Source organism: Nerophis lumbriciformis, linkage group LG08, assembly GCF_033978685.3.
Source record: "Nerophis lumbriciformis linkage group LG08, RoL_Nlum_v2.1, whole genome shotgun sequence".
Lineage (NCBI taxonomy): Eukaryota > Metazoa > Chordata > Actinopteri > Syngnathiformes > Syngnathidae > Nerophis > Nerophis lumbriciformis.
Window position 1 is genome coordinate 38,503,421 of NC_084555.2, and position 27,897 is coordinate 38,531,317.

Sequence of the window (27,897 nt, forward strand, 5' to 3'; positions counted from 1 at the left end):
ATGCATTTGTTGAAAGATGTACTAAAAGCTTGCAGTAACAAGGAAACTATTTTGATGGGTGATTTTAACCTAAATTGGTTAGATAAAGCACGCTCCAACAAGCTAAAGCATTGAGCCAAACAGTTTAACCTAACCCAAATGATAAAGAATCTCACCAGAATAACTAGCTCCACTAAAACCCTGCTTGACTTGATATTTATAAACAAATCAGATTGTGTTAACAAAATTTATAATTTAATAACTGGTTTATCTGACCATAATCTAACACTGGTCTCAAGGACACTCTCTAAGACACGTTACAGAAACCAAAATAGAGAAAAAGCCTACATATAATTAAATACCGAGGCGTGATATGGAGCTTTTGGACACTGAAATAAAAACGATTGTTCATAATAACTTAGTTTGTGGCCAGGACTGTGAGCAGAGTTGTAGTGCTCTTAAAAATGCAGTCACTCAGATCCTATCTAAATTCACTAAAACACAACCAAAAAAATATAAAAGTAAAATAACCTCACCATGGCTCAGTGAGAGGTTATGGCTTTTAATGAAGGACAGAGATTCTGCCCTAAAAAAATATCTCAAGTCAAGGTTGCTGACTGATCGGTTAATCTTTGAAAGCCTTAGAAACAAAGTTACAGAACAGTTCAGAAAAGCAAAATTAGACTTCTTCTTAGAAATACTAAAACACACCAAAGGGCATAGTAAGATAATGTGGAAGTTCATTGACAATCTATCTGGGATAGAGCGAACTAGAAATGGATCCATTGAACTTGACATAAACTCCGGCAACAACGAAACACTCATACCTGGTACACAAGCCACTGTAAAGGATAGCCTAATGGTTTGTTAACTTGTTTAACAACTTCTTTGTAACCTCAATCTTGGAACTGAGTAAACCCTTGAACTCGGCATTAACATCTTCTGCTGACTCTGCTGAGATTATGGCCTGTAGTCTCCCAGGGGGACAACAACTCACTCTGATGTACCGTATATGGAATGTGTAAGTGAATGCAAGGTCAATAAAATGATCTCCTCACTCTCAAACTCAAAAGCTAAAGACTCATGGGGACTTGATTCACTTTTGCTAACGAAATACAAAGAGGTTTTTGCAAGACCAATAACTTACATAATTAACCAGTCGTTAAAAGAATGTGTATTCCCCTCCTCCTTCAAAACTGCAATTATAACACCCATTTTAAATCGGGGATAAAAAAGGACTTTAAGAACTACAGACCAATCAGTATACTTCCGGTTGTTTCTAAGATTATTGAAAAAATTGTTGCCGAACAGGAACTAATTGAGAAGCATTGGCTTATGGTAACCCATCTCCAAAAAGTTACCTGGTTAATTGTGCATCTTGTAGTCTTTTGAACAGCATCAGCAGCTTCTTCCTGTGTAACTAGGATGTCATCAAGGTGTTTGAGAGTTGTCAGATGGCTCAATATGGTCATTCGGACTTCCTCTGGCTGACAGGAAAAAAGCGACAGTCACTACTGTGTCGATATGATTATAGTTATATTTTAAAATTGGCGTTAGAAGATTTACCTTGCTCCAGGGGTTGTGTTGCGTTTCCAGGTTGAGCAGGGCAGGTGTGTGTACTCTGAGCACAGCCGAATCTTTGCTGGCATTGGTCAACTTGTTACAGCTCACGTCAAGATGTCTGAGATGCTCCAACCCGCGAAGGCCTTCAAGGCTAACTAGCTGGTTGTAGCTGACATCCAAAAACTCAAGGTTAGGCTGAAAAGGAGATATGTTTATCATTCACAACACACTTTAGTGTTTGATGGAGGTTTTGAGAAAATCAATACCATATGAGCAATGTCACGGAGGCTGGTGAGCTCATTGAAGCTGATGGTGAGATGGCGCAAAGCCGAAAGGGAGGAAATCTTTTTTATGTTGCTCAAGCTGTTGTTGTGAAGGTTTAGCACCTTAACAGTCAATATATGAATAACGTCATTCATGAATAACGTTATTCTAACTAAACCACATATGAGGAAAGATATATCATCCTTACAGTTATCTCACTGAGGACACTGGCTCTGGACACATTTAGGAGCATTTCCTCATCCAAACTGGACAACTTGGTCTGTGGTTCCAGCACAGGCTCCATGTCGAGGGCTTGTTTGTCTATTGAGAGGTCGTACGTGGGAGGGTCCTGGCCGTATATGCAGCAGCCTATAGACGTAAGCTGTTCGCTGGCCTTTTAAAAGGTACACACAATTATAAAAAATCTTCAGAGATTAGTTTTTTTTTAATTGCACACATTTGACCAATTCCTCTATGTTTAATAAAGCACATTTTAATATAACAAGCTTTGCCTTAAAACGTTAATAAATGAGTCATTTTCAAAGCGTTATTATTCCTCTATGTGAGAACTAGTGCTCTAACCTAATGTAATATTGCCTCAAAGTTATCATGAAATAACCTAAGAAATGAATGGGTAAACATATATACTATACTTGTCTTCTATAGATATGTTTTTTGTCAATATTGTTTTTTACTTATGAATACATTAAGCTAATAGTTACCTAGCATTCACATTTCTTTGTGGGGCAATAAATAAAATACATCTAATTGTACTTTCTATGATTTAATTGTATTTTATATGTAGAGAGTAATCAATGTGAGCTATAGTGGACATGCTGTAAAACACTCAATCAAATTTTTATATCACTTAGTGTTGTATTGAAATACTTTTTTTAATTCCAAATTGTGAGAAGTTGTTTTAGCGACAAATAAGAAAAAAAACAGAAAGAAATTAACACTTCGAATACATATAAAGTTAAGGTTATACTTGTCCAAAACATATTTTTGTCAGTGGCAATTGCTCTAAATGGTAAATGGGTTAGACTTGTATAGCGCTTTTCTACCTTCAAGGTACTCAAAGCGCTTTGACACTATTTCCACATTCACCCATTCACACACACATTCACACACTGATGGCGGGAGCTGCCATGCAAGGCCCTAACCACGACCCATCAGGAGCAAGGGTGAAGTGTCTTGCTCAAGGACACAACGGATGTGACAAGGTTGGTAGAGGGTGGGTATCGAACCAGGAACCCTCAGGTTGCTGGCACGGCCACTCTCCCAACAGCGCCACGCCGTCCCCAAGAGTGCTAGAGAAGCTCAGTTTTCCCTAACATTTTAAAAAGTATGTACTTTTGTGTTTACACATCATTGATTAAACATGCGCGAGAATGCATTCAACTTTTGCTCAAATTTTGCCTATCGTTCACAACCATTATGAGACACAACAACTCTTTTTTGTATTAGGATTTTAAGAATGACAAAAAACGCTCGTAAGATGTGGCTAATGGCACTCTAAGAAAACTTTAAAACCCTCCATCAACGTTTTGTACACACACTGCAAGTCTATAACAGACACGTTCATAACAATATGGAATACCGTATGTTCAATATTGACCCTATTTTGATCATTTTAATCAATGCTGGAAATTATGTCTTCCGCGCATTGATTTCCGTTTCCAAAGCAGCGCAAGTCCGACAATGTGTGTTTCTATTTACGGATACAAACCGCTTGTGTGTGTTCTAATCATGGCAGACTTTGTAACAGACAACGAAGACGACTATTTTTGGACAAATGAGGATTCACAACCTTATCTTTTTGAAGCTGGATGAACGGAGGATGAACTATTGCTTCTAAAAGCGAGCACGAAGAAAGGGGTGAAACGTTGGAGCAGACGGAAGCCGATGAAAACGACTCAAAGCTGCAAAATGTGGAATTTGGAGACAAGCTATTTTGACATAAATGGCTTGATTACCCCAAATAAACCAGAAGAAATGTCCCTGGCCTGCTTGAACCAAAGACACAACTGTCCATCAAGTGAGTCACACTTTAATATTATTCATGATACATGCAGCACGTTGTGTGTATCATGACAGACAGCATACACTGTCTGGGTAGCTGTGTACAAACTAAAGATGAAATGTGGGCTAATACTCTACAGATACTGTAAAATGATTGTTCATGTTTTTCAGTCAGTACAGCTAGGTGTCTTATCGCATTGTGTTATACATTACGAACTCAAATGTGTTTCGTGCTGACGTAGAATCTAGCTTATCTCTGGTTTAGCTTTTACGGCTAATACCGAAGCACGCCGATGTGTGACTACGATAGAAAAAGAGTTCCTCAGTGTTCGCTCTAACAATAACAATGTCGCTACAGTTTGGTTATTATACAGGTTACGGAACATAAATTAAGTATTGGTGACGCTTTTTCAATGCATTTTTAAAGTGAATTATTAGATGAATTGGTAGCTACATAGAACGAGCCGATTTTTACATGTTAGAATGCAAAAAAAAAACTAAAACCTTTTGTCCTTTTTTCTCTCATAATGATTGTGAACGACGGGCAACATTCCATAAAAAGTGCAGCTCCCCTCTAAGTGACATTTTCTGTGCATAATATATAAATATATTTATATTAAATATAACATTTTATCTTTTATCTGTTATTGGAAACTGTATTCTTGTTTAGAGAATAGCTAAAAATGAGCTTCCCCTCCTTGAGAGACCAGCAGCCGCCACTGATTTTTGTATATTGAAGAATGAACAAAGAACTCTTAATGAATTAAATAAGGGTTGTTTGGCAATACCTTTGTTCATGGTATAGAAAGGTGCCCATAAAATTTAAATAATATGATAAGTATGGATACAGCTGCTTACCCCTGTGGTGTATTCAAAACAAATGATGTACTCTGGCAGGACAAGATCATGATCAAAGACAAACCATTGTTTTGCTCTAGGAATGTTATGAGAGCCACAATGTGCTCGATCTAAATGAAGTCAAGAAAACACATAGTGGAAATCGTGCATCTCAAATCTGATTGTATATATGCCATTTTGCTCTTGTGTTGTACCTTGATGCTTGGCGCTCACATAGCGATAAACAGAAGAGGCTCTGGGATATGTTCTTCTTTGCACGGGTTGTCCCTCTCTGATGGGTTTGCTGTGTCCCAGAAACACTTTGGAAAGAATAACCTTACCTACAGGATAAACATATCACATTTCACCATAATTGAAGCTTAGAGAATAGATTTTTCCCATAATCTACTCACACACCATATCTGTAGGGGATTTTATCCGTTCTCTTCTTGGGGCACCCTTGTTCAGCCAGAAAATATTCTATTCTCGGCTGTTCACTCACAATCAGGCTGTTGGATAAAGGCACTGCTGCTTCTTTTCCAATAGCCTTGGTATTAAAGAAAAATTGTGTTACTAAAACAATGAATTGTTGTGTATCACAAATGCTCCAATTACCACAAAGGTGTTTAAGCAGGGTAATAAGTAGGAATGAGTACCGTAATGACTGTTGTCAACATAAACAGCAGTAACTAGACCAAAAACTAGGAAGGTATTTGTGTGCCATTTGGTGCTAAATTAATGCAGACTCAGCCCCCTGCAACATAACACTTGAAGAAAGTAATATTGTGCAACTGATGTATTGTAAGTAATGTAGCGTTTTGACAGAAGCAGTGCTGAGTTCAAAATTTGTGCATATATTTCTCCCTCAGTTTCCACACTGGCAAAACACCTGAATGGTGTTTTGCCAGTGTGGAAACTGAGTGTGTCATTATCTACAAAACACACTGGTAAGGGGCATACACAAACACCTGCATTCTAAACACCAACATTACAACACAAGCAGGTTGCTACACTAGATTAATTTTGCTCATGTAATGTTAACTAGCAATTAACTCTGTTGTAAATGTAGTCTAACATCGCCACCTTCATCATTTACAGATTTCTGTTCGAATATGCTAGAACTGTAGAATGTTCAGTCACACTTTTCGAGCAGATATATTTCTCAGATTTAACTAACTTTTCTCACATTTAGCTCATTTTCATCACAATTAAGTTTACATTAAATCTTGACTCTAAATATTATATCTAAATGTTATATCTGAATCTAAATGTTAAATGTAAATGTTATATCTAAACCTAAATCATAAATGTAAATCTAAGTCATATTAAAACCCAAGTCTTAAATATAAATATATATGTTAAATCTAAAGCTAAATGAATTGGAAGAGAGGTGTGCTGGCTACTGGGAGGACTGCTTGACACTGCAAAAAACATGGCCATGACAAGGTAAAATTTCTTGCCACCACCTTTGCAGTCTCAAAGAGTTGCTCCGAGAAGCGAGTATTGTCCATTTCTTCTTTAAAATAACTTTTACAATTGTATTCTTCTACTAACAACGACAGGCTTGTGCAGAATGCATGCATTTAAAGTAGCTCAGATTGATCACCTGTATCAGATAATATAGAAACAATATCTAACATCTAAAAATCTTTAATTTAATTAAAAAATAACTACTATTTTAAACTAATAATGGTTTAGAGTGCATGAAAAAGTGCAAAGGAAAACTTAGCTCATTGACCACATAGTCATTTATCTAAAGGATGGTGTTGCATCGGTTTTCATACTTGACAATTTTTCATATGATTCGGTTTTAGCATAAAATTATCATTATCATTTAGCCAAATATTGCACAAAGCCAACTAGTTTGTTTTCCCGAGTGCCGAGGCGTTAATTTGAGAATTTATGGTATCCATTTGAAACTTGAGTTAAAAAATACCTTATATTCTTTTGCTGTTTTGAAGCCGTCCTCAAGGATGCACAAAACATCGTCTGTGTTTTGCTCAGAGTCAGCTATGTAAAACAAGTGCTCGAGCAGTCGCTTATGATTCCTAATTAAAATGATTACATTAGATGTGCAAAACACAAAAAAAACATGTTTGCTTTTTATTATTTAGTGGCTTACTGTGTAAAAGCTGAGTCCTCCCTAACCAGCAGGGATTGAAGTTTCTCCTTAAAGCGAAGCCTCAGCACACTGTTGTGGATGCGGATAACTCTGTTGACCTTAACACCAAAGACACCGAGACTCATGTAGTCCGAGCGAGAGAAGCGAGAGAGCAAGAGGTCATGACAGGAATTAAACCTGTGGAAGACAATATAATTATTTGTAAAGAGGGACAAAAGTGTGCAATTTGTTCTGTGATATCACACAAGTACCAAGGGTCTGTGGTGCTGCCTTCTTCCAAACGAATATTTCCGACACTTTGGAGCTCTGTCAACAGAAACTGAACGGTGTCCTCCATCATGCATGTTGTTTGGTCTAGATTTTGTTGATACCAGCTTTCTGTTCTGCATATAGAAAAAGCATAATTTTTGACTTGGGATCAAATGTACAAAAGTTTATATTTTTTGTTGTTTCTCAACATTAACACACAAACTAACTCATGCAGCCTCCTGATCCAAAGAGCCAGTCTCTTCTTTAGCTTTTCAATTTTTTTCTGTAGTATTTCCTCCAAGGGAGGGTCAGACGTGTCAATTTCCGCGCTGAAATCTTCCACTTTGCGATTCGAACTATCCTCTAAAGACTTCTTCCAAAGCTCACGTTCAAGCTGGGAATGCATCGCAACGATTAAAGGTTAGTTATTGACTATGAAATTCCTGAAACACTTTCTGGAGGTCTACCTACATTTTTTAAGGTGTAATTTAGTGACCGGATGCTTTCTTTGGATGACTCCAGGGAGGCTTTCTTCTTCTCCATAAGCTGCAGCCTACTCTCCGACAGATTTTGCCGAGCAGTGTGTGCACGCATGTTGTAAAACATCATCTTCTTCATTACGGTGGACTATTGGAAGGAAAGCACATGTCACCCTGAGGGGGGACTTTGAAGTTAATATGCAGGACATAATCTTGCAAAAATGTAATGGTTGCCAAAAAAATTCCTCAAATATAATGTGTAAATGTAATGTAAATTAAACCCCAGTTAAGAATTGTAAAAATACAAATAACATTTGACAGCTTTAAAGAAATCTCAAAACTATTTAAAGTACTTAAATATTTAGGTATGTTTAGCTCATACCTCTGCTGCTTCCTTGACTTGCATGCTTGATACATCATAGGTATCAAGTAGCAAAAGTAATGGCAAGTGGTACAGGACGTGTGTCGTGTAGTTACATAGCCGACACACTGGGTTTGGGATTGACGTGGAGTCACTCAGTGCAAGTTCTCTCAACCGGCGCAGACAGGTTAGCCGAGTCAGCTCCTGAGACAAAAACACACACGTTTGTAGTACTTAAAACACAGAATAACTAACAATAGTGGTGCCTCAACCTAAGAGCACCCCGACATAAAGTGTTGTGAGATAAGAGCTGTCTCTTGGCTAATTATTATGCTTTAAGTCGCAAGTAAAAATTTGTGTTACTGTATGAACATCCCCGCCAGTAGTTGCCGTAGCAAAAGCACAGTGATCAGCCCGAAACATTTGGGGCATCATGTATTAAGAGCGCGTACACACAAAAATCTGGCGAACGCCCTTCTCTACGGCAAGCAACCCTGGTTGCCCGTATGAGAGACGAGTGTGCTCGCCACTCGACTAAAAGCCTGAACCGGCAGCCTAGCAGTCAGCACTACTCTTGAAGTCGTCAAAGAGTGAGGTTTCATACTCGCCCAGCCGGCTCGCCTCTGTCACGCTGGCATGTTTAAATGTAAAATATTTCAAACCAAATATTACATCATTTGAAATGAAACTCTAATCTGGCCGTTAGCAGGCATCTATCTGAACACATTTTGGTGTAGGTTACACAAATTATATTTATTTTGGGAGTTATCAGAAGGCTTTTTTCCATTGCAGGAGCTTTTTCAAGAATTTTCTCATTTACTGGGTAAGTAAAGATTCTCCTGTGTTTCCATCAAAAACTACTCACATAGATATACTTCTTCAGGAACTTTTATTAGTTCCTGCCAGCGAGGTGGGACTTTTGGAAGTTCCTGAGGAACTTTCAAAGCGCTGATTGGTTGAAAACAGTTTGGGGCTTTCCTAAAAACTTTTTTCGAACACACGAGAATCAGAGTATGCACGGCGACTTGTTTATTTCCTATTTCTTGTGTATTTCTATTACAACATATTTGACAACGGTGAGAAAGAAGAACGTAAGGAACTTCTGACTTGCAGGAACTTTTGTGGGACATCTGTGTGCTGATGAATACTGATCAATGGAACTACAGTGAACACAAATATAAATGCAACACTTTAGTTTTTGCTTCCATTTTTCATGAGTTGAACTCAAAGATCTAAAACTTATACTATATACACAAAAGACCTATTCCTCTCAAATATTGTTCACAAATCGGTCTAAATCTGTGTTAGTGAGCATTTTTTCTTTGCCAAGATAATCCATACTACCTCACAGGTGTGGCATATCAAGATGCTGATTAAACAGTATGAGTATTGCACAGGTGTGCCTTAAGGCTGGAATATACTCTTGCATTGCGTAGCTTGTGTCCACTCCGACGGCATCTTGTTTAATTCATAGTTTTTCCGTGGGGGTTAGTGCCAGACTTGTAATTCTCTTCCAAAACACAAAAAGGACAGTGTCTTCAGAAGGAACAACTGCAGCTGTTGTTGACTAGATACTGTGTGTTTAATTCCTGTGCCAAGCAACATCGTTGCCGACACTGAAACTAATAATGTCCAATCATCAGTTTACTTTTAATGGACGTTTCACTTATAAACCAGAGAAAAATACCTTTGTGAAGATGAACTGTGCAACTTCTGAACGACTCACGGCAGAAGACACTATTATCATCTGCAACGCTATTCGGCCATTCGGGACTTTGGACAAGAGAGAAACATGTAATAGTGAATAAACAAAACTGTTAAATAACTATTGTAAGTTAACAACATGACGGTGTTAATCTGTATGGTAATGTTCAGAGTTTCATAGTATACCATGCCTGAAAGATTAGTGACGGAGAAAGAGAAGTGTTGTGTGTGAGAGAAAAAGATATGTGTGCACGAAAAAGAATATGTGTCGGAGTTGAACCTGTTGTTAGCACAAGATTGACAATAAAAGTTTAAAAGAGTGTCGTACTTTGTGACTTCTTCTGAGCGCAACAACAACACAATAAGCTGAAAAACGACACATACAGTAATTATTTTTAGAGCGCACCGAGCGCACAATATCAGTTGTCATGCAATTGTTTAATCACTGTTGTTTCATTTCATTCAAGCATTTGTGCATTTCAAGCACAAAGTCTGCTTGCCTGAGTCCTTGGCAAATACTGACCAATTACTGTGTCCTGCATCGCTGGCGACGCGAACCTAGGATTTTTGGGAGGTGCATGTAGGCTACGCGAGAAACTACGCAGAGGGAGAGGGGACGACGGCGTCACATACACAAGCTACGCGACGCGAGAGTATACACCAGGCTTTTAGGCTGCCCACAATACAGAGTCTGCACTGAAATGTGCAGTTTTATCACACAGCATAATGCCACAAATGTCGCAGGTTTTGAGGGAGCGTGCAGTTGGCATGCTGACTGCAGGAATGTCCACCAGAAATGTTAATTTTTCTACCTTAAGCCGTCTCCAAAGGCGTTTCAGAGAATTTGGCTGTACATCCAAAGTAGGAAATTCACACAACTCTTAATATGAGGTCCCTGGTCTTACTCGCTAGCATTAACTTATAGCTAGAGATCAACATAACTTAGTTTTTTATAGAAAGGAAGAAAGTCAGTGCTGAGAAGAAGTGGATGATATTCATTGAATTAAAAAAATAAATCATCAAAAACAAGCGTGTTGCCAACGTTATGACGCAAATCATACATATCACTGCTAGTCTGCGCCCCACTGAAGCAGGATGAGTTAATTACGCCATCCAGGAATGTTAAAATATTCAACCCACGGACATTTATCCATAAAAATATAGAAACGCTGCTGATGGTTTGTATGACAGAGAAGCAGCTGGATAGAGAAGTCCACTCTCCAAAGTAAATGCTGTACTTTATTAATACATTACTTCATAAAACTTCTGTAGTTGTTTGGAGTACATTTTATTGTATTGTTTTTTTACAATATTATATAACAGTTTGTTTTGCTTTTTGAAAGGAATTTTAAATTTAAAAATTAAGCTGTTTTGGGGGGCCAACACGTTGATTTGACATAGAAGTGTTTTGTGTTAAGAGCCCTGTCACAGAACCAATTAGGCTAGTAAGTTAGCTACTACTATATTAAAGAAACCGTGAACATAAACAATATTGTCAGTATCATAATTGGTAAATGAGCATTATCCATCCATACATTTTCTACACTGCTTGTTGTCCTCATTAGGGTGATAGTGAGCTGCAACCTATCCCAGCTGAGCTTGGGCAAGAAACCGGGAACATGCTGTATTGACTAGTTGCTTGTCAACTATAAGGAACATGTATATGAACAATTTTCTTATATCATTAAACAAAAAATGATACAAAAAGCAGTAAAAGACAAAGAAAGGGGTGTCCAAAGTTTTTTCAGTGAGTGCCGCAGACATAAAAATTGAATGACATTGAAGATGCTTAAACCGATCCAATGTAGGTCAATACTATGTTAAGCAATCTAAAGAAAACATTAACATTTTAGCTCACCAGTGTTGGGAAAAATACTTAGTAATTAGTTTTTACATGCTACTTTCTCAAAATAGTAATTACTCTTTCCTAAATGTAATTAGTTACCAGGCAAAGCAATTGTTAAGTTGTTGGGGTTTTTTTTAAACTTCAAATACCTGGCATGTGTTGAGATGTTTTATGAGGTTCGAGTTACCCACAATCTACAGGGACAAAGACTTGGCTGGAGGACATAATGTGACCTTTACATGTATGTTCTTGCCTTTTCAAGTAGTGGCTGTACTTCCATCCTAAAAAGGCCAGTTTTGTGTTGTGTTTGTTTGGGGTTCCGATGTTTGTGAATGTACATCTTGTGAGTGTGATTGGTGGGGAATGATGAAGTGTTGTGTGGGCGTGTCAAAAGGACAGAGACAGTGTGTGCAAGTTGGAGATAAACGCTGTTGGAAGAACTGAGCACGACTACTATTGATGTGTTAAAGTCGGAATAAAGTTAAATAACAGCAACAGACTGTGTTCCTCTGTTGGGACGCTACAATAACACGCCACATTTCTGAGAGGCACGCAAACGCCACCTGCATACTTTACTAGTTCTTTCTCTAATTCAATAGTGTTTCTCACCTTCTTTATCAAAGCGCAGTCACTTGCAACTTTCTTTCGTCCCATGGTGGACTATTTTGAGGGTGTACTTAATCAGAAAATGCGCAGATATTAAATTGCCAATACGCGGGGATTCTTTATGGGCACACGATTCCACTGAACAATACCCAGGAAACAGACTTTTTATGTGCGATGTTTGGCTGTACGATAGAGCGAGACAGCGTACTAAAACCGGGGCAAACCTTTGTCGAAAACCGAATCGTATTAAAAAACTGACTATCACTGTAATTAGATTACTTATTTCAGGAAAACCATTTCCGACGTTATTAACGTGGTTATTTTCTAACACTGGTATTTCTTCAAACTGGTGACGTATTGATGTGATATACTTTAGACAATTAATCTAATTAATAATGAAGTTTACTTTTAGAATATGCCAAGGGACAATAAAAAAAGGAGCTGTGGCCCAAAAATGGCCACACTTTTGTTATTAGTGCTGTAAGACATTGTGTTAAGAGGTACTATTTTTGTCATAATACCGGCTTCCTCTCACCACCAAAAACATGCACCTGGAGATAGGTTGATTGACAACACTAAATTGGCCCTAGTGTGTGAATGTGAGTGTGAATGTTGTCTGTCTATCTGTGTTGGTCCTGTGATGAGGTGGCGACTTGTCCAGGGTGTACCCCGCCTTCCGCCCGAATGCAGCTGAGATAGGCTACAGCACCCCCCGCGACCCCAAAAGGGACAAGCGGTAGAAAATGGATGGATGGATATCCAAGTTCAATTCCTAAAAACTGAAGAAAATGTGAACTGGATACCGGAGTAAGGTATTTCACAAAAACCTTTTGGAAGGCTAAGCATTTTAATAGGATTTTTTAAATAGTAAATATGATAGACTTTTTCACAAAAGCAAAACACATTTCTATTTTAAATCTCACCTTGAAGGAGCAGATCCTGTTCCCGGACAGATTAAGAGTGTGAAGGTTGACATTGTTATCAAGGCTGGCCCCTAAAAAGTATGTCAAAAAAAATTATTCACTGATTCAACTTTGCAAAAAAACACTATATGGGCAAAAAAACATACCAATTCTTTGAATATAATTGTCAGCAAGGTTTAGTTCTTTTAGCTTTTGAAGCTTGTTCAAGCCCTTTCGGATAAAGGAAAACATGAAATAAGTTTGTTGTCCAGAAAATCATTGAATGTAAAATCATTAATTTTATCCAAACCTGTATATGTGTTATGGAGTTATTGTTGAGCCACAGTACTTCTATGTTGACGAGCAATTTTAATTTCTTTATTTCATTGATTTTGTTATCATACAAGAAGAGTTTCTTGAGCCCAAGACAATACTGGAGTCCAGATATTTTCTGTAAAAAAAAGATTCAGATTGAGGTGTTATGTGGTCGAACTGTAGTCTACAGCTAAGTTGTACAAGTAAAACTAAAATATCATCTTTAGTGTCAAATTCACTCACAGTCAGTTTACACTGGACTACCCAGAGCTCCTGGAGTAAAGGGAGGCTTTCAAGACCCTCAATGCGCTTTATGTCCTGCCCCACAATATTAAGATGGCGCAGCTTCGGGAAGTAAGAAAGGCCAACCATTCGTGGAAAACCACTCAAGAAGATCTCCAAGAAAGTGATGTCAAGCTCCTCTTGAGAGAGGTCATCATAGGAAATTCCATTGGCCATGCACTGGAAAGTATCGATATTGACATACTGACAATGGAAATTTGAGCAAACACACCGCCAGGTTTGAAGAGAATAATGCTCAGGTCATTTAACAGAGAAAGGCAGAAAATGGCAGATTTTTTAGAAACTGAACTTCTGTAATGGATCACATTACATTGTATAGAGTCACTTAATGCTGATGCAGGAGTCTAACACATGATAGTGTATTTAAAATACTGACCATCTCTTTGACCACCTCCTCATCACGACGAAGCATTTCCCTACTTTTTTTTGCACTTTTATGCCTAGAAATGGACTGCATCTGCGGTAATAAAGCAGGTTTATTTGTTAATAAAGCATAATTCATTTCTGTGATACGCACTTTGACAAAGATCTTACTATAGGGATGTTCCAATCAGTGTTTTATGCTGCCGATTTCCATCATTAATGATTGAGATACCAATACTGATCACATGTATTAACTGTGAATCTGTAATTTTTTATATGTATTTATGGTGAGCGCTATTGACAGTTTAAAAATATCAACACAATATTTAAATTAGTTCCTTTTTCTCTTTTGTTATATACAATTATTAGAGCAAATAAAAAAGTCAATAGTACACAATAACTAAAGAAAAGAAAAATGTACTCTATTACTCATTTAAAGCCTTTTGGTTTTGCCCTCATAGTCCTCCTGGGCACAGGGTATTATTCCCTGAGCTTGGAAACATAAACAAAAACGACAACAGTTTTGAGAGTACAAAAATATTGAATTACTGTTGTATCGATGATATACTGATAATTACCTCTGGTATCAACACCACCAATGTATGGCAAGAACCGCCCTCCTCTTACATGTTGTGTACAGACTGTGACAATGCTAACACAGCAACAGTTATTTTATCCTCTCTCTAGACTCTTATTAATCTACTTGTAAATCTGTGTTACTTTCTGCTGCAACACTGTTCCAGCTACACTTCCTAAACTTTACTAAGCGCTTATTTCTTAGTGTCGTTTCAACCTATCTTAGCGGTAAGCTAAGCTAAGCTATTAGCATGCCTGCTCCTGTCTTGCTCTCAGTGTGTAACATGTTTAGCCTCTTCCTCCAGTGATAATGTTACATGATAATATTGATACTTAGGAAACTAGAAAATGCAGTATATTTGCAGTATGGGGGGGTGATTATTATTAATTTAGAGAAGCAACATATAGTTAGCTGCTGGTCGCTTGTCAGCCGAGGCACCAAAAAATAGTGTCGGACGGGAACAGTGTTTGCGATCTGTATTAAAAGACACATGGGCAACGTCCGATCAGCACATCCTTTACTTATATTAAAAACAGTTTAAAAAATAATTTATATTTTTTTTATTACGCAAGTATATATAAAACAAATTGCTTTTGTTTTATTTTACACAAGAGTATTGACAAATATATTTAAAAATAGAATATAAAATGTCTGACAAATGTGAATAAGTACAACGCTCAAATTGATTATATATTTTGTGAAGGGACAATACTACTGACTTACAACTTGGGATACAACTTAGAGTAGTCAGTGTACAGCTTGCACAGCAATGCGCTTTCACTATCCTCTACAAATAAGTCAACTCACATCCATTGTTGTCTAAATAGCTAGCAACACAAGTGGGTGTCTAGCCCTGCCTTAATCGGAGATGCTCTTTCACTCCTCCATGATGATCACTGGTGAAGCAGCCGGTGGCTCCTTATGTTTGAAAACTGCCATGCAGTAATGGAACTCAACTTCCCAAGGGAGTGGATCATGCTCAACATCAGAACCTCATAGACAAACGTCAGGTTTCCCTCAATAAACCACAGCTCCCTGGTGCCAGCAGCAATCGTGCAGATGAGACCCAGACCATAAGAACACTACCACCACCATGATTTGACTGTGAGAAAAACACAGTTTGCTTGGTAAGCCTACTCGTCTGTATTGCCAGCTATGTAGACAATAATGGCAGTGTGCTGATATACACTGCTATACATTTTTGTGTAACTTCAGCCAAATCTAACATTATCTAAAGCTGATCAACGTCGTGTTGAACTTTTAATCTCGCAAGTAAAGCAAATCACATTATTTTAGGATGCTACATTCATCATCACATGTAGAATTACTGTAAATTGTTGTTGTTATAAATCCACTCCAGTGGAGCCATTACGCGAAAGCACCTACAGTGGATGTTTACACGAAGGCGTCACAAGCATTTGTTGGTTCATACGTGGTGGTCACAAAACATCACAAAAACATTCAAAAAAAGTGTTCAAATGTCGACAAAAAAAAATCTCACGTCACCGCGAGAGCGTCTCCAGGTGATGTCACAATGCAGATTGTCGCAATGGCTGGTGGGAATTTGGCGCCTCGGTCAAGCTGATAAACTAGTAGCTCAACTAGTAGGGTGCGTTGTTTGACAGACGTAACACAAATAGCTGTCGCCAACTCCCATACAACAGCCACCTTCTAGTGGGTTCAGTCCAACACATCTCGTACCGAAACATACTTTTGACTGCAGCTCGTTATAGCGTCTATTTTTTGCCTTAAACAGCGAGGGACACTCCTTGGTGTCAACAAGTCCACACAGATAATTATCGTAGTGCTTCAGCTCAAGTATTTGGTTGATTATAGTAAATACTTGGTGCTGTCATTTAATTAACTGTCAGCTCAGGTAATATATATATCGAATAGCACAACAATATCATTCTTTAAGATCACACAATTAATTTATGGCTCATATAATTCGCGAATGCTACCCATCATGCTCATATTTACTGCTGAAAGGGGTGAAAGCTGTACTGTAGGCTTCATATTATTCACATTAAACTGTAAGAACTAAATAATTTGGGGAAGACACACGGCTACATTATACAGTAGGATTTCAATAGTAGAAGCTATGGCTGACCACATACTGTTTTTAATTAGCCAACACAACCGCCAGGCGTAAACAATAATACTACTGCTAAACCCAAGTTGACAGAAACCCAAACGTGATAGACACGCGTTATAAATTAACCTAAACAGCGTAAAATGGCTGTTTTTAGGGGGAAGAAATACACGAAAGTTGCGTACCTTGACTCCCAACATGACTTTGGTTGTCCGGCTGTGTTGTGTAATGTTTGACCTGTCTGGTTGCTAAGAAGCCATGTTAAAAGTGTCCATATTCTCACTGCCACAAGATGGCGCCATACTGCATGACTTGGTTTCCCCCGTGACACAAAATGCTCTCACATTTGGGGTGCTTTTTTAACTATAATAATATAGATGCACGGCAGCTTCCACGTGACATTTTGTAGACGTATAGGGCTCTCTCTCGTGTTTGTGTATGTCACCAATAAGGGCCGACCCCGAGCCTCCGGGTCACCGTGACGTCACACTGGGAGCGAGCAGTGAACTAAAATAATCGAGCCGGCTCCTCTCCTGCTGCCCATCCCAGGAAGCACACACGCCAGTGACGCGCCGCATCGCTGCGTGTTTGCCGCACAATATTAAACCAGTCATCGGCGCCGTGCAAGCACACACGCACACTTCCACTCACGGACTCTGCTGTCCCGACACCAGACATAAGCATGTCCGCGCAGTCCGGCGAGGAGCTCGGCTCGGATGGGAAATGGTTCGGCGAGGACTACGGCGGGAGGTATGGGAACACGGCGACTCAGTTCGACGAGCTTGGCGACGAACTGAAGCCGAGAGGCGGCGAGGCTGCGGACGACCTGGTTCAACATTTTCATCCGTACCAGGACGACGGGAAAAGGCCCCCCGTTACTATGGAAACTGCATCTACAGGTAAGTTGGTGCAGCCTCAATACTTGCAAAAAAAACCGGCGAAATCCATGCACAGTCGATCCTCTTATCTGTATGCACTGCTGCCACCCATACATTGCAATTGCAGCAATTACGTCAACAAACTGCTGCACACACACACACTGACATGGCGGCCTGCTCAAGACACAGTATTGTGGTTATAATTTCATCTGCACTGCATCATTAGCTAGAGGAGAGGGGACACATGTTACAAACCGTTCTCAGTAAATGAAAAAGTGTCAGTCCAGTATAAAAGTGTACTGCACCACTGCAAATAACAACCTGCAGTAAGGAATATTAAGGATCGATCACCCATGAGTGAAATAGGCCAATGTCATTTACAAGTATTCACTGTATAGTTATCTACTTATGGCTATATTGACAGTTTAACACAATATTTTAACCAGTTCCGTTTTCTTTTAATACATACAACTGTTTGCGCAAAACAACGTCAGTGGTACACAGTAACTAAACAAAAGGGGAAAAAAAGCTATGTACTCTTTTAAATCATTTTTTGCCTAAGTCAAGGTCCTCATGTTTCCTGGGACTTATTCTCTGAATTTCTAAACATTAACAAAAAATATTGATCTAATCACTCTATCCATCCATCCATCCATTTTCTACCGCTTGTCACTCTAGTACAGATCATACACAGATACTACCCTTGGTGTTCACACAACCAACTTATGGATCAATCCGTCCTCCTCTTAGGTGTGTGTAGTGTCGACTTCTGGCTGCGACAATGCTGACACACCAACATTTGCTATATTATCATCTCTGTAGACCAGTGATTCTCAAACTGTGGTACGCAGGCTCCATCCAGTGGTACGCAAAACAATCACTTGATTAAAAATGTAAACTATTGAAACTGTTCAAAGTGGGTGTAATGTTACAGTGGCCAATCATATTAAATATACTTGAATACAATCTCTGCCTCGTTTTTAATTAATATTTAGGCCTACTATGCTCCTGTATTTAAATGTTGGTTATTATTTTGGGACCTGAGAGCCACGTTTTTTATGAGGTGGCACTTGTGGCAAAAAGTTTGAGAACCACTGCTTTAGACCAGTGGTCCCCAACCACCTGCCCACGGCCCTGTCCCGTTCCGTGGATCGATTAGTGCCGGGCCACACAAAAAATTAAAAAAATAATGAAATAAAATATTTAATTTGTATTTTTTTTATTAAATCAACATAAAAAACACAAGATACACTTACAATTAGTGCACCAACCCAAAAAAACTCCCTCCCCCATTCACACAAAAGGGTTGTTTCTTTCTGTTATTAATATTCTGGTTCCTACATTATATATCAATATAGATCAATACAGTCTGCAGGGATACAGTCCGTAAGCACACATGATTGTATTTTTTTATGACAAAAAAAAATAAAATTTAATAAAAATAACTAAAATTTAAAAAAAATACCATACCCTACCCCGGTCCGTGGGACAAATTTTCAAGCGTTGACCGGTCCGCAGTTACAAAAAGGTTGGGGACCACTGCTCTAGACTATTTCCTGTTGATATCTGCTCACTTTGTGCTGCGGTGTGGTTCCATCTACACTTCTTAAACTTTACTAAGCACTTTCTTATTTGGTTGTTTCTCGCGAGCTTAGCTATTAGCATACCTGCTAGTGCTTGCTCTCGGTCAGTGGCGTGTCCAGACTATTTCTTCAGGGGTGGCACCCATGAAACAGTCAGTCTACCCCAGGAGCAGATGTAGTTACTATAGTAAGTATGGAGTGAATCTTCTTGGAAGACAATTGCTGACATTCAACAATATTGCAAAGCATTTAGCTCTTACAGTACAGACAACTTGCAACAGTTGGCACAACATACAAATACAGTATGTCAAATTTCCTCTTTAATTAAGTAATATTGTAACATTTATAAAACTTTATTTACATTTAAACTGATAAGGTCCTCATTCAAATCCACTCTTTTCATTGCTGCCAACAGAATAATTTGAAATATTACGCAGTGTGCCTTTAGGAGTATTTGCACAACAACCTGAACTGAGCAGAACTAGAATTACGGTAGAATAACAAAAGATGGTGGGACTGAGATAATGTTCTAAACAGATGAATGTGCCTGTTCTTGTCTTGGCAGGCAAACACTTTAAACACGCTTGTGTAAAAAAATATATTGTAACTAAAATTAATTGCGTTTAGTGAAGGACCACGGACGTCTCTAACCTGGCTGCTCATCATCAATCAAAAAAGAATGTCCGCCACTTGGATATGTGCGTGCCGATTAAGCTTGCACGCCAATATGTGTGGGCACTGCATGGCGGATAAGATTGTCCGCCACTCAAATATGTGCACGCCGAATCTGCCAAATAAGATTGGCCGCCAATATGTGTGTGCCGGATTAGATTACTCACCACTACAATATGAAGTATAGATGCTTTGTAATCCATCAGAAATATCTAGCCATCCATCCAATTTCTATCGATGTCCCTCAAGCAGCTCTAATGTGTCAAACATGTACAAGTGTGGAGAGTGTTTTGCATATTACCTATCAGGCCGAGTAAATGGGTTCAATGGGTGTATTTTTGAATTGTGTATGATACTACTAGACATTCTTTACAATGTCCACATAGTTCAGCGGGCAAGTTGTGTGTTTTTGTATCACATATTTTAAGATTCCCTATTGGTTTTTGATTAATTAGACCGTTCCTTCTCAACTACTTAGTAGGGCTATCAAAAAAAAAGGTAACTCATATGATTAATCAAAGAAATTACATCGGTCAGTGATAAGGTCAATGCATATGTCAGTGCAAAGTTGAGTGAGGAGACTGACTGGTTTGTTCACTGGCTATTTTCACTTCAAAATACACCCAGACAGGACTATAAATAAAACCGTTAACAAGTATTGATGAAATAAATAAATGGTAAATGGGTTATACTTATATAGCGCTTTTCTACCATCAAGGTACTCAAAGCGCTTTGACACTATTTCCACATTCACCATTTCACACACTGATGGCGGGAGCTGCCATGCAATGCTCTAACCACAACCCATCAGGAGCAAGGGTGAAGTGTCTTGCTCAAGGACACAACGGACGTGATGAGGTTGGTAGTACGTGGGGATCAAACCAGGAACCCTTAGGTTGCTGGCACGGCCACTCTCTCAACCGCGCCACGCCGTCAATAATTTATATTCAACCAAATCATGTTCGTAGATGATATTCTGACGATAAAATTGCATTTGTGTCTAAATATTAGGGTCATTAAGTAAATTTAAATTATGCGAGTAAGTAACAACCTGTGATAATCAAGATTAATCCAAATTCAAGTGTGATTAATCTAAATAAAACAAATAATCATTTGACAGCACTAATTATGAGATAATAGTAACGTTTAAAAAATATGCAATTGCATGCAGTACAAAATGTTCTGTCAAAATGGAAAGATCGAATACATTTAGTGTAAGAAAGATCCATCCATTTTCTACCGCTTTTCCCGTTCTGGGTCGGGGGGGGGGGTCCTGGAGCCTATCTCAGCTGCTTCGGGCGGAAGGCGGGGTACACCCTGGACAAGTCGCCACCTCATCGCAGGGCCAACACTGATAGACAGACAACATTCACACTCACATTCACACACTAGGGACCATTTAGTGTTGCCAATCAACCTATCCCCAGGTGCATGTCTTTGGAGGTGGGAGGAAGCCGGAGTACCCGGAGCGAACCCACGCAGTCACAGGGAGAACATGCAAACTCCACACAGAAAGATCCCAGGACCTTCGTATTGTGAGGCACATGCACTAACCCCTGTACCACCGTGCTGCCCTATATGAGAATATATATAAGAAAGATAAAGTACTTTATTGACACACGTTATTTCCAGGTTACGCAAGCCATACAAAACATACGGCCTTAGGTTTGACACTTGCACTGAACATTGTTGTACGTTTTATGCTTTATTGTCATGTATTTATAAACTATTACCGACTTAAAGGTGAATGAAATCAGTTCCCAGCAAAAAAGCATCCTTATTTTTGGATAGAAAAAGCATGAATGGGTGTTTTTCCCCCAAAAAAATACTGTATATCGATAACACATTCACAAATATGCATGGATCCACTGTACTGCTTACATTTGTACGCATTTTCAGTTATGTTCTTATGTAATTGTTATAGCAGAATCCATGTTTTTGCTCTAAATTGGTAAAACTCCTAAGCATATTGTGGGTGCTATTTTCAATCAGGAGCTCACTGCTAAAGCTGGCAAGTAAAACTAAACTGGTGCTGGGCACTTTTCATTTACTGAAAAATTCATAAAAGGTTTTAAAAAAAAACAGCTTTCTGGCTTCCTGTCATTTTTATTTTACTGGCTATGACTAAAATTAAACTTGTCATAATTCATATTCATCAAATACAGGGACCGGCTTAATTGAATTTTACCGACAGTGAGCTTGAAGTTCAGAAGTTCCACACTACCGTCATGAGTGTCAGATTATTATTATTTCTGTTAATTTTCTGTTCTCATCACAATAATAAAAGTGTTTTTGTCACAAATTGAAGGTTCTAAGTGGAAATAGTTGGGGATGAAGCAATAAATAGCTGGAAAGGATAGTCTGTCCTTAGTGAAACTGTATCCTTTTCAGATGTCTACAATTCCCCGTCTCAGTACCGTAATCGATCCATGTCTGACCTAAATGTTGTTCACTTTGCCACCACAAGCATTACCTGCATTTTCCACCTTGTCAAGTCTTTATGAGACATACATTGTTGTTGCATTATGATGCCGTAAATGTGCAACAGTCCTATAGATCCAACACCATTTCTCTTGCAAAAAAGAGGATAGGTTGCCATTTGTTTGTCAGCAAGATTCTATCTGAACTACACAGCATATTTGGACAAAACTTTTTCATGTACTGAGGGGCTTTAAATAATGAAACTTGCTGCATCGTTTTAGTAAAGTTAGTTTTTTGGGGGGGGGGTCATGAACTGGGGGCCTTGCAGCAGCCTGTGCATTTTTCCTGACATTAGCACAGGACTGGCTGAACATGGAACACCCATCCTATTTAATCCTAATGATAATTATGCAGAAATACCCTAACCTTGCAACAAGGGGGATTTTTCAGAAGTATGGCTAACTATGAACGTGTATCTACAATATATTGATAAAGGGCCATTTTGATTAATAAACTACTCTATTACCAAGTAAAATACCATACTTTCCCCTTTTGGAAATGCGTAAAGGCCATTTTCCCGAAATATGTAGCTCTTGACACAATTGTCTACTGTAGTGGATGCTGGTTCTCAGGAGAATATATATATTCCTCTTTAAAATAGTAGTTTGTTTCAATTCAATACAGCACAAATATGTTAAACAATTAAAAAAACGAATTAAATCACACTTCAAAATGTAGGTCACGTGAAAATTATTAATGGAGTTCCTAAAGCTCCAAAATGATTCCCGAGCCCGGCCACCGCTGCTGCTCACTGCTCCCCTCACCTCCCAGGGGGTGGAACAAGGGGATGAGTCAAATGCAGAGAGTAATTTCACCACACCTGGTGTGTGTGACTATCAGTAGTACTTTAACTTTAACTTTTAATAGGGAGGCATACCGTTTACATTTAACACATATTAGTACTAAATCGGTACTTGAAAAATGATGCCGGTGCCTAAACAGTGTCTGAACCGGTAATAAAAAAAATGGAAAACATGCGCATTTTTGTTCAAAGCAACAACCCTTTTTATCCATCCATCCATCCATTTACTACCGCTTATTCCCTTCGGGGTCGCGGGGGGTGCTGGAGCCTATCTCAGCTACAATCGGACGGAAGGCGGTGTACACCCTGGACAAGTCGCCACCTCATCGCAGGGCCAACACAGATAGACAGACAACATCCACACTCACATTCACACACTAGGGACCATTTAGTGTTGCCAATCAACCTATCCCCAGGTGCATGTCTTTGGAGGTGGGAGGAAGCCGGAGTACCCGGAGGAAACCCACGCAGTCACGGGGAGAACATGCAAACTCCACACAGAAAGATCCCGAGGCCGGGATTGAACTCACGACTACTCAGGACCTTCGTATTGTGAGGCAGACGCACTAACCCCTCTTCCACCGTGCTGCCCTAACAACCCTTTTTATTCCTATGAAATTTTGTAACGTTCAATTTGAACAGACTAGTGAAACTATAAAAAATTCCACAACTAATTGTCATAATTATTGCAGAAACACAGACTTTTGTCATATCGATGTTCAAAGTTCCAGGGATTGGGGAATGCAATCTTGTCCGCTGTAACCGTCATTGGTGTATAATGAGGAAGTGCTGTGTTGTTGTTGTGGCTACTAGCTAGTCTAGCGCTGCAGCGCTAACGGTGTTATGATGGCTGCTGTTGGCGTGCTATGGGCAGTAATAAGTATATAAAGAGCGTCAGACTCTGTACATTACTTATAAGACGTTACTTGCACAATATTACCTCCAAGATTGCTGACTGAGACTGCCTTAATTTAGTACCAAAATGAACCACCAATAGCTGCTTTTTTCAGTCCAGGTACACTATCACCGCTTAATTGGCACCGGTGTTATTAAGGAACCAGGTTTCGGTGCGGTGGTGCCCATTCATACCAAAGACTATAAAAATGGGACCCATTATCTCCCTGCTTGACACTCAGCATCAAGGGTTGGAATTGGGGGTTAAATGACCAAAAATGATTCCTGGGCGCGGCCACCGCTGCTGCTCACTGCTCCTCTCACCTCCCAGGGGTGATCAAGGGTGATGGGTCAAATGCAGAGAATAATTTCACCACACCGAGTGTGTGTGTGACAATCATTGGTACTTTAACTTTACCTTTTATAACTGCCTTATCGGCCAAATGAAAGAAAACGGCACATGCAAAGCCACACCTATTAAACTACTTTGTCTTTCTTTTGATTATTAAGATTGATGCACCTAGACAAATTGTTTTATCTCGTTAAAGCCTCAGAACATTTGATATGGTTTTGCTTACGTGTTACTACCTGTTAACTAGTTTACGTATAGTGTAGCTCCTTTCGATACACGGCAACACAGTAAAGTTCTTTTTGTAAAACGGCCGTTTATTGACTCCTTCTTGCTGTACACACCATCCACGCCGCGAGAACTTACAAAATACAGTACATCAGACTTTGATTTCCCATCAATAAACACTCGGAAATAAATTAAATTACAAAAATACAATACCTCGTTGGCTGCTTGTAACGAAAAGAGGTTCTAATAATCACTTTCTTGAAGTTTTACACAAATCATCGAATACACTTAAAGTTTTCGAGGAGCTGTAGACAACGTGCTCAAGCATCCTCTCCTCTTGCATGTCCTGCCTTGTTTACTGTCTGTGGGGTCGCAACATCACAACAATCGTTCCGCTTTGCAACACAATACATTTACATTTTGCTCAGGAGGTTTTACAATCACACATTTTCTAATAATATTTTATAACTCTTCATTATTAAATTATTTATTAATATTTATTTATGACACATTTAAAGCATGCAAACTCTCAGCAACAGCTACATATAGTTTTACACTTAAATCAATAAAATAAATACTGTATTAAATGCAATAGACCTCCAAAGACATGCACCTGGGGATAGGTTGATTGGCAACACTAAATTGGCCCTAGTGTGTGAATGTGAGTGTGAATGTTGTCTGTCTATCTGTGTTGGCCCTGTGATGAGGTGGCGACTTGTCCAGGGTGTACCCCGCCTTCCGCCCGATTGTAGCTGAGATAGGCTCCAGCGCTTAAGCGGTAGAAAATGGATGGATGGATGTCAACTACTGATTCTAGTGAGCATAACACCTTCTACAATCCACTTCTTCCCTCAGTGGAGCAGACAGTAGTATCAGCACATCATGAGAGACAAGGGGATGAGGCTGCACATGACAGTCTGTCTCATGTGCACAAAGCACTTAGTGGTCTTACATGATCCAGGACTGCTTTTTGGGCGACTGAATGCTTAGCTCATGTTTCTCCACAGAGAGCGGTGTAAAGTATTTTCCAAAGTGTTGATGAAGATGAAACAACACAGAGCATTAACAGGCATATATCAACAATGATGAGTGATGCAAGCCTTTGAAAAATCTGCTCTGAAGATTCAGGACAGAATGTGTCAGTCAGTAAAGGACCAAACAATCCTACTTTGGATCAATACTTAATAGTACATCGTAAAGAATACCAACTTACTGCAAGCCTGAATGTTGTCATTAACACATCCTGGAAGAAAAAAAATGGAACCATTCATTCAGTTGAAATTATTTATTTAAAAAAAACATCCTAATTATAATAATGACTACCTGCTCAGTGGCCTAGTGGTTAGAGTGTCCGCCCTGAGATCATTAGGTCGTGAGTTCAAACCCCGGCCGAGTCATACCAAAGACCAAAGACACTGCTCCCTTCACCTCCCAGGGGGTGATCAAGGGGATGGGTCAAATGCAGAGGACAAATTTCACCACACATAGTGTGTGTGTGACAATCATTGGTACTTTAACTAGATTGTATTTACATTTTTGAGGATCAGATTAGCATACCTAGATCATGAAATTGGAAACCAATTCCTTATTGCATGCACACACTATAGTAGGGTTGCTCAATATAGACGATATACGATATAAATGTGGCCAATGTGAGTTTTAAAGGCCTACTGAAACCCACTACTACCGACCACGCAGTCTGATAGTTTATATATCAATGATGAAATCTTAACATTGCAACACATGCCAATACGGCCGGGTTAGCTTACTAAAGTGCAATTTTAAATTTCGCGCGAAATATCCTGCTGAAAACGTCTCGATATGATGACGCCTGCGCGTGACGTCACTGATTGTAGAGGACATTTTGGGACCGCATGGTGGCCAGCTATTAAGTCGTCTGTTTTCATCGCAAAATTCCACAGTATTCTGGACATCTGTGTTGGTGAATCTTTTGCAATTTGTTCAATGAACAATGGAGACAGCCAAGAAGAAAGCTGTAGGTGGGAAGCGGTGTATTGCGGGCGGCTGCAGCAACACAAACACAGCCTGTGTTTCATTGTTTACATTCCCGGAAGATGACAGTCAAGCTTTACCATTGGCCTGTGGAGAACTGGGACAACAGAGACTCTTACCAGGAGGACTTTGAGTTGGATGCGCAGACGCGGTACCATGAGTACGCATGCAGCTGCGGCTTCCAAACATTTGATCGCTTGCCCGTACGTGCGTGCCGCTATGTGCATGTCACGTACGTAACTTTGGGGACTTTGGGGAACTATATGTGCTGTATGAACTTTGGGGAGGTGAACGGTACTTTGGGCTGTGGGATTGAGTGTGTTGTGCAGGTGTTTGAGTTGTATTGGCGGGTTATATGGACGGGAGGGGGGAGGTGTTTGTTATGCGGTATTCATTTGTGGCATATTAAATTTAAGCCTGGTTGTGTTGTGGCTAATAGAGTATATATATGTTTTGTGTTTATTTACTGTTTCAGTCATTCCCAGCTGAATATCAGGTCCCACCCGCCTCTCACAGCATCTTCCCTATCTGAATCGCTCCCACTGCCCTCTAGTCCTTCACTCTCACTTTCCTCATCCACGAATCTTTCATCCTCGCTCAAATTAATGAGGAAATCGTCGCTTTCTTGGTCCGAATCGCTCTCGCTGCTGGTGGCCATGATTGTAAACAATGTGCAGATGTGAGGAGCTCCACAACCTGTGACGTCACGCTACTCGTCTGCTACTTCCGGTACAGGCAAGGCTTTTTTATGGGCGACCAAAAGTTGCGAACTTTATCGTTGATGTTCTCTACTAAATCCTTTCAGCAAAAATATGGCAATATCGCGAAATTATCAAGTATGACACATAGAATGGACCTGCAATCCCCGTTTAAATAAGAAAATCGCATTTCAGTAGGCCTTTAAATCTATCGTTATATCGTGATAATGCATGTTGATGACACATTCTGGAGGTGTCCCGCAAATTTGACAGCGACAACGCAATGTAGCATTCTCGCGAGCGGCTTATGTCCCTCCACAGTGCATATCCACTTTTAAGTCGGCAATCCTCACTTCTATGGCGGAAAATAAACATGTTTCTTACAAGATTCTGAACAACATAATATAAGCAAGTCGCTTCACCCACCACATTTCTCTATTTTGTATTGCTACTGATTTTTTGCTACATTAACTATTACAATTTGTTGTTTTTATTTAAAATTGTTGAATTCATACTTAAGTTGTTTTATATAGTGCTAACTCAGTATATAAACTGTCTCTCTGCTGTTATGCTCTAGGTTGCGAGTAAAACTTTGGGTTACGAGCATGCCCAACACTAGGTGGCGTAACAAAGGCCACAGTAAACCCTGTAAGATCCAGCTGAAACATGTGGGGTCTTACTCGTCAACATTATCTTATAGCTAGAGATCGGCAAA

At 39.4% G+C, this 27,897-nt stretch overlaps 2 protein-coding genes across 7 annotated transcripts in view; one reads left to right on the forward strand and one right to left on the reverse strand.

Annotated features, from left to right (window-relative positions):
• The window catches only part of lrrc9 (leucine rich repeat containing 9), a 32,111-nt gene extending 15,210 nt beyond the window's left edge, over positions 1–16,901 (reverse strand). Inside the window, exons 1-19 of one of the 5 annotated variants that reach the window (XM_072913684.1) lie at positions 16,770–16,901; positions 13,929–14,009; positions 13,493–13,711; positions 13,245–13,385; positions 13,102–13,165; positions 12,956–13,026; positions 7,898–8,080; positions 7,508–7,663; positions 7,264–7,430; positions 7,039–7,170; positions 6,788–6,964; positions 6,602–6,713; positions 5,083–5,212; positions 4,881–5,006; positions 4,687–4,796; positions 2,015–2,200; positions 1,809–1,928; positions 1,546–1,737; positions 1,341–1,466 (exon numbers count right to left, since the gene is read on the reverse strand). In XM_072913684.1, coding sequence (XP_072769785.1) covers positions 1,341–1,466; positions 1,546–1,737; positions 1,809–1,928; positions 2,015–2,200; positions 4,687–4,796; positions 4,881–5,006; positions 5,083–5,212; positions 6,602–6,713; positions 6,788–6,964; positions 7,039–7,170; positions 7,264–7,430; positions 7,508–7,663; positions 7,898–8,080; positions 12,956–13,026; positions 13,102–13,165; positions 13,245–13,385; positions 13,493–13,711; positions 13,929–14,009; positions 16,770–16,784 — 2,508 coding nt within the window. In that variant the 5' untranslated portion in view covers positions 16,785–16,901. Of the gene's footprint in view, positions 1–1,340; positions 1,467–1,545; positions 1,738–1,808; positions 1,929–2,014; positions 2,201–4,686; positions 4,797–4,880; positions 5,007–5,082; positions 5,213–6,601; positions 6,714–6,787; positions 6,965–7,038; positions 7,171–7,263; positions 7,431–7,507; positions 7,664–7,897; positions 8,081–12,955; positions 13,027–13,101; positions 13,166–13,244; positions 13,386–13,492; positions 13,712–13,928; positions 14,486–15,878; positions 15,962–15,993; positions 16,034–16,769 lie in introns of those variants that run through there. The other 4 variants (XM_072913686.1, XM_072913685.1, XM_061968873.2 and 1 more) reach the window with 4 other exon arrangements.
• Positions 16,902–17,081: 180 nt separating this feature from the next.
• Positions 17,082–27,897, forward strand: part of rtn1a (reticulon 1a) — a 36,232-nt gene continuing 25,416 nt past the window's right edge. Inside the window, exon 1 of one of the 2 annotated variants that reach the window (XM_061968876.2) lies at positions 17,082–17,483. In XM_061968876.2, coding sequence (XP_061824860.2) covers positions 17,267–17,483 — 217 coding nt within the window. In that variant the 5' untranslated portion in view covers positions 17,082–17,266. The remainder of the gene's footprint in view (positions 17,484–27,897) is intronic. The other variant, XM_061968877.2, reaches the window with a different exon arrangement.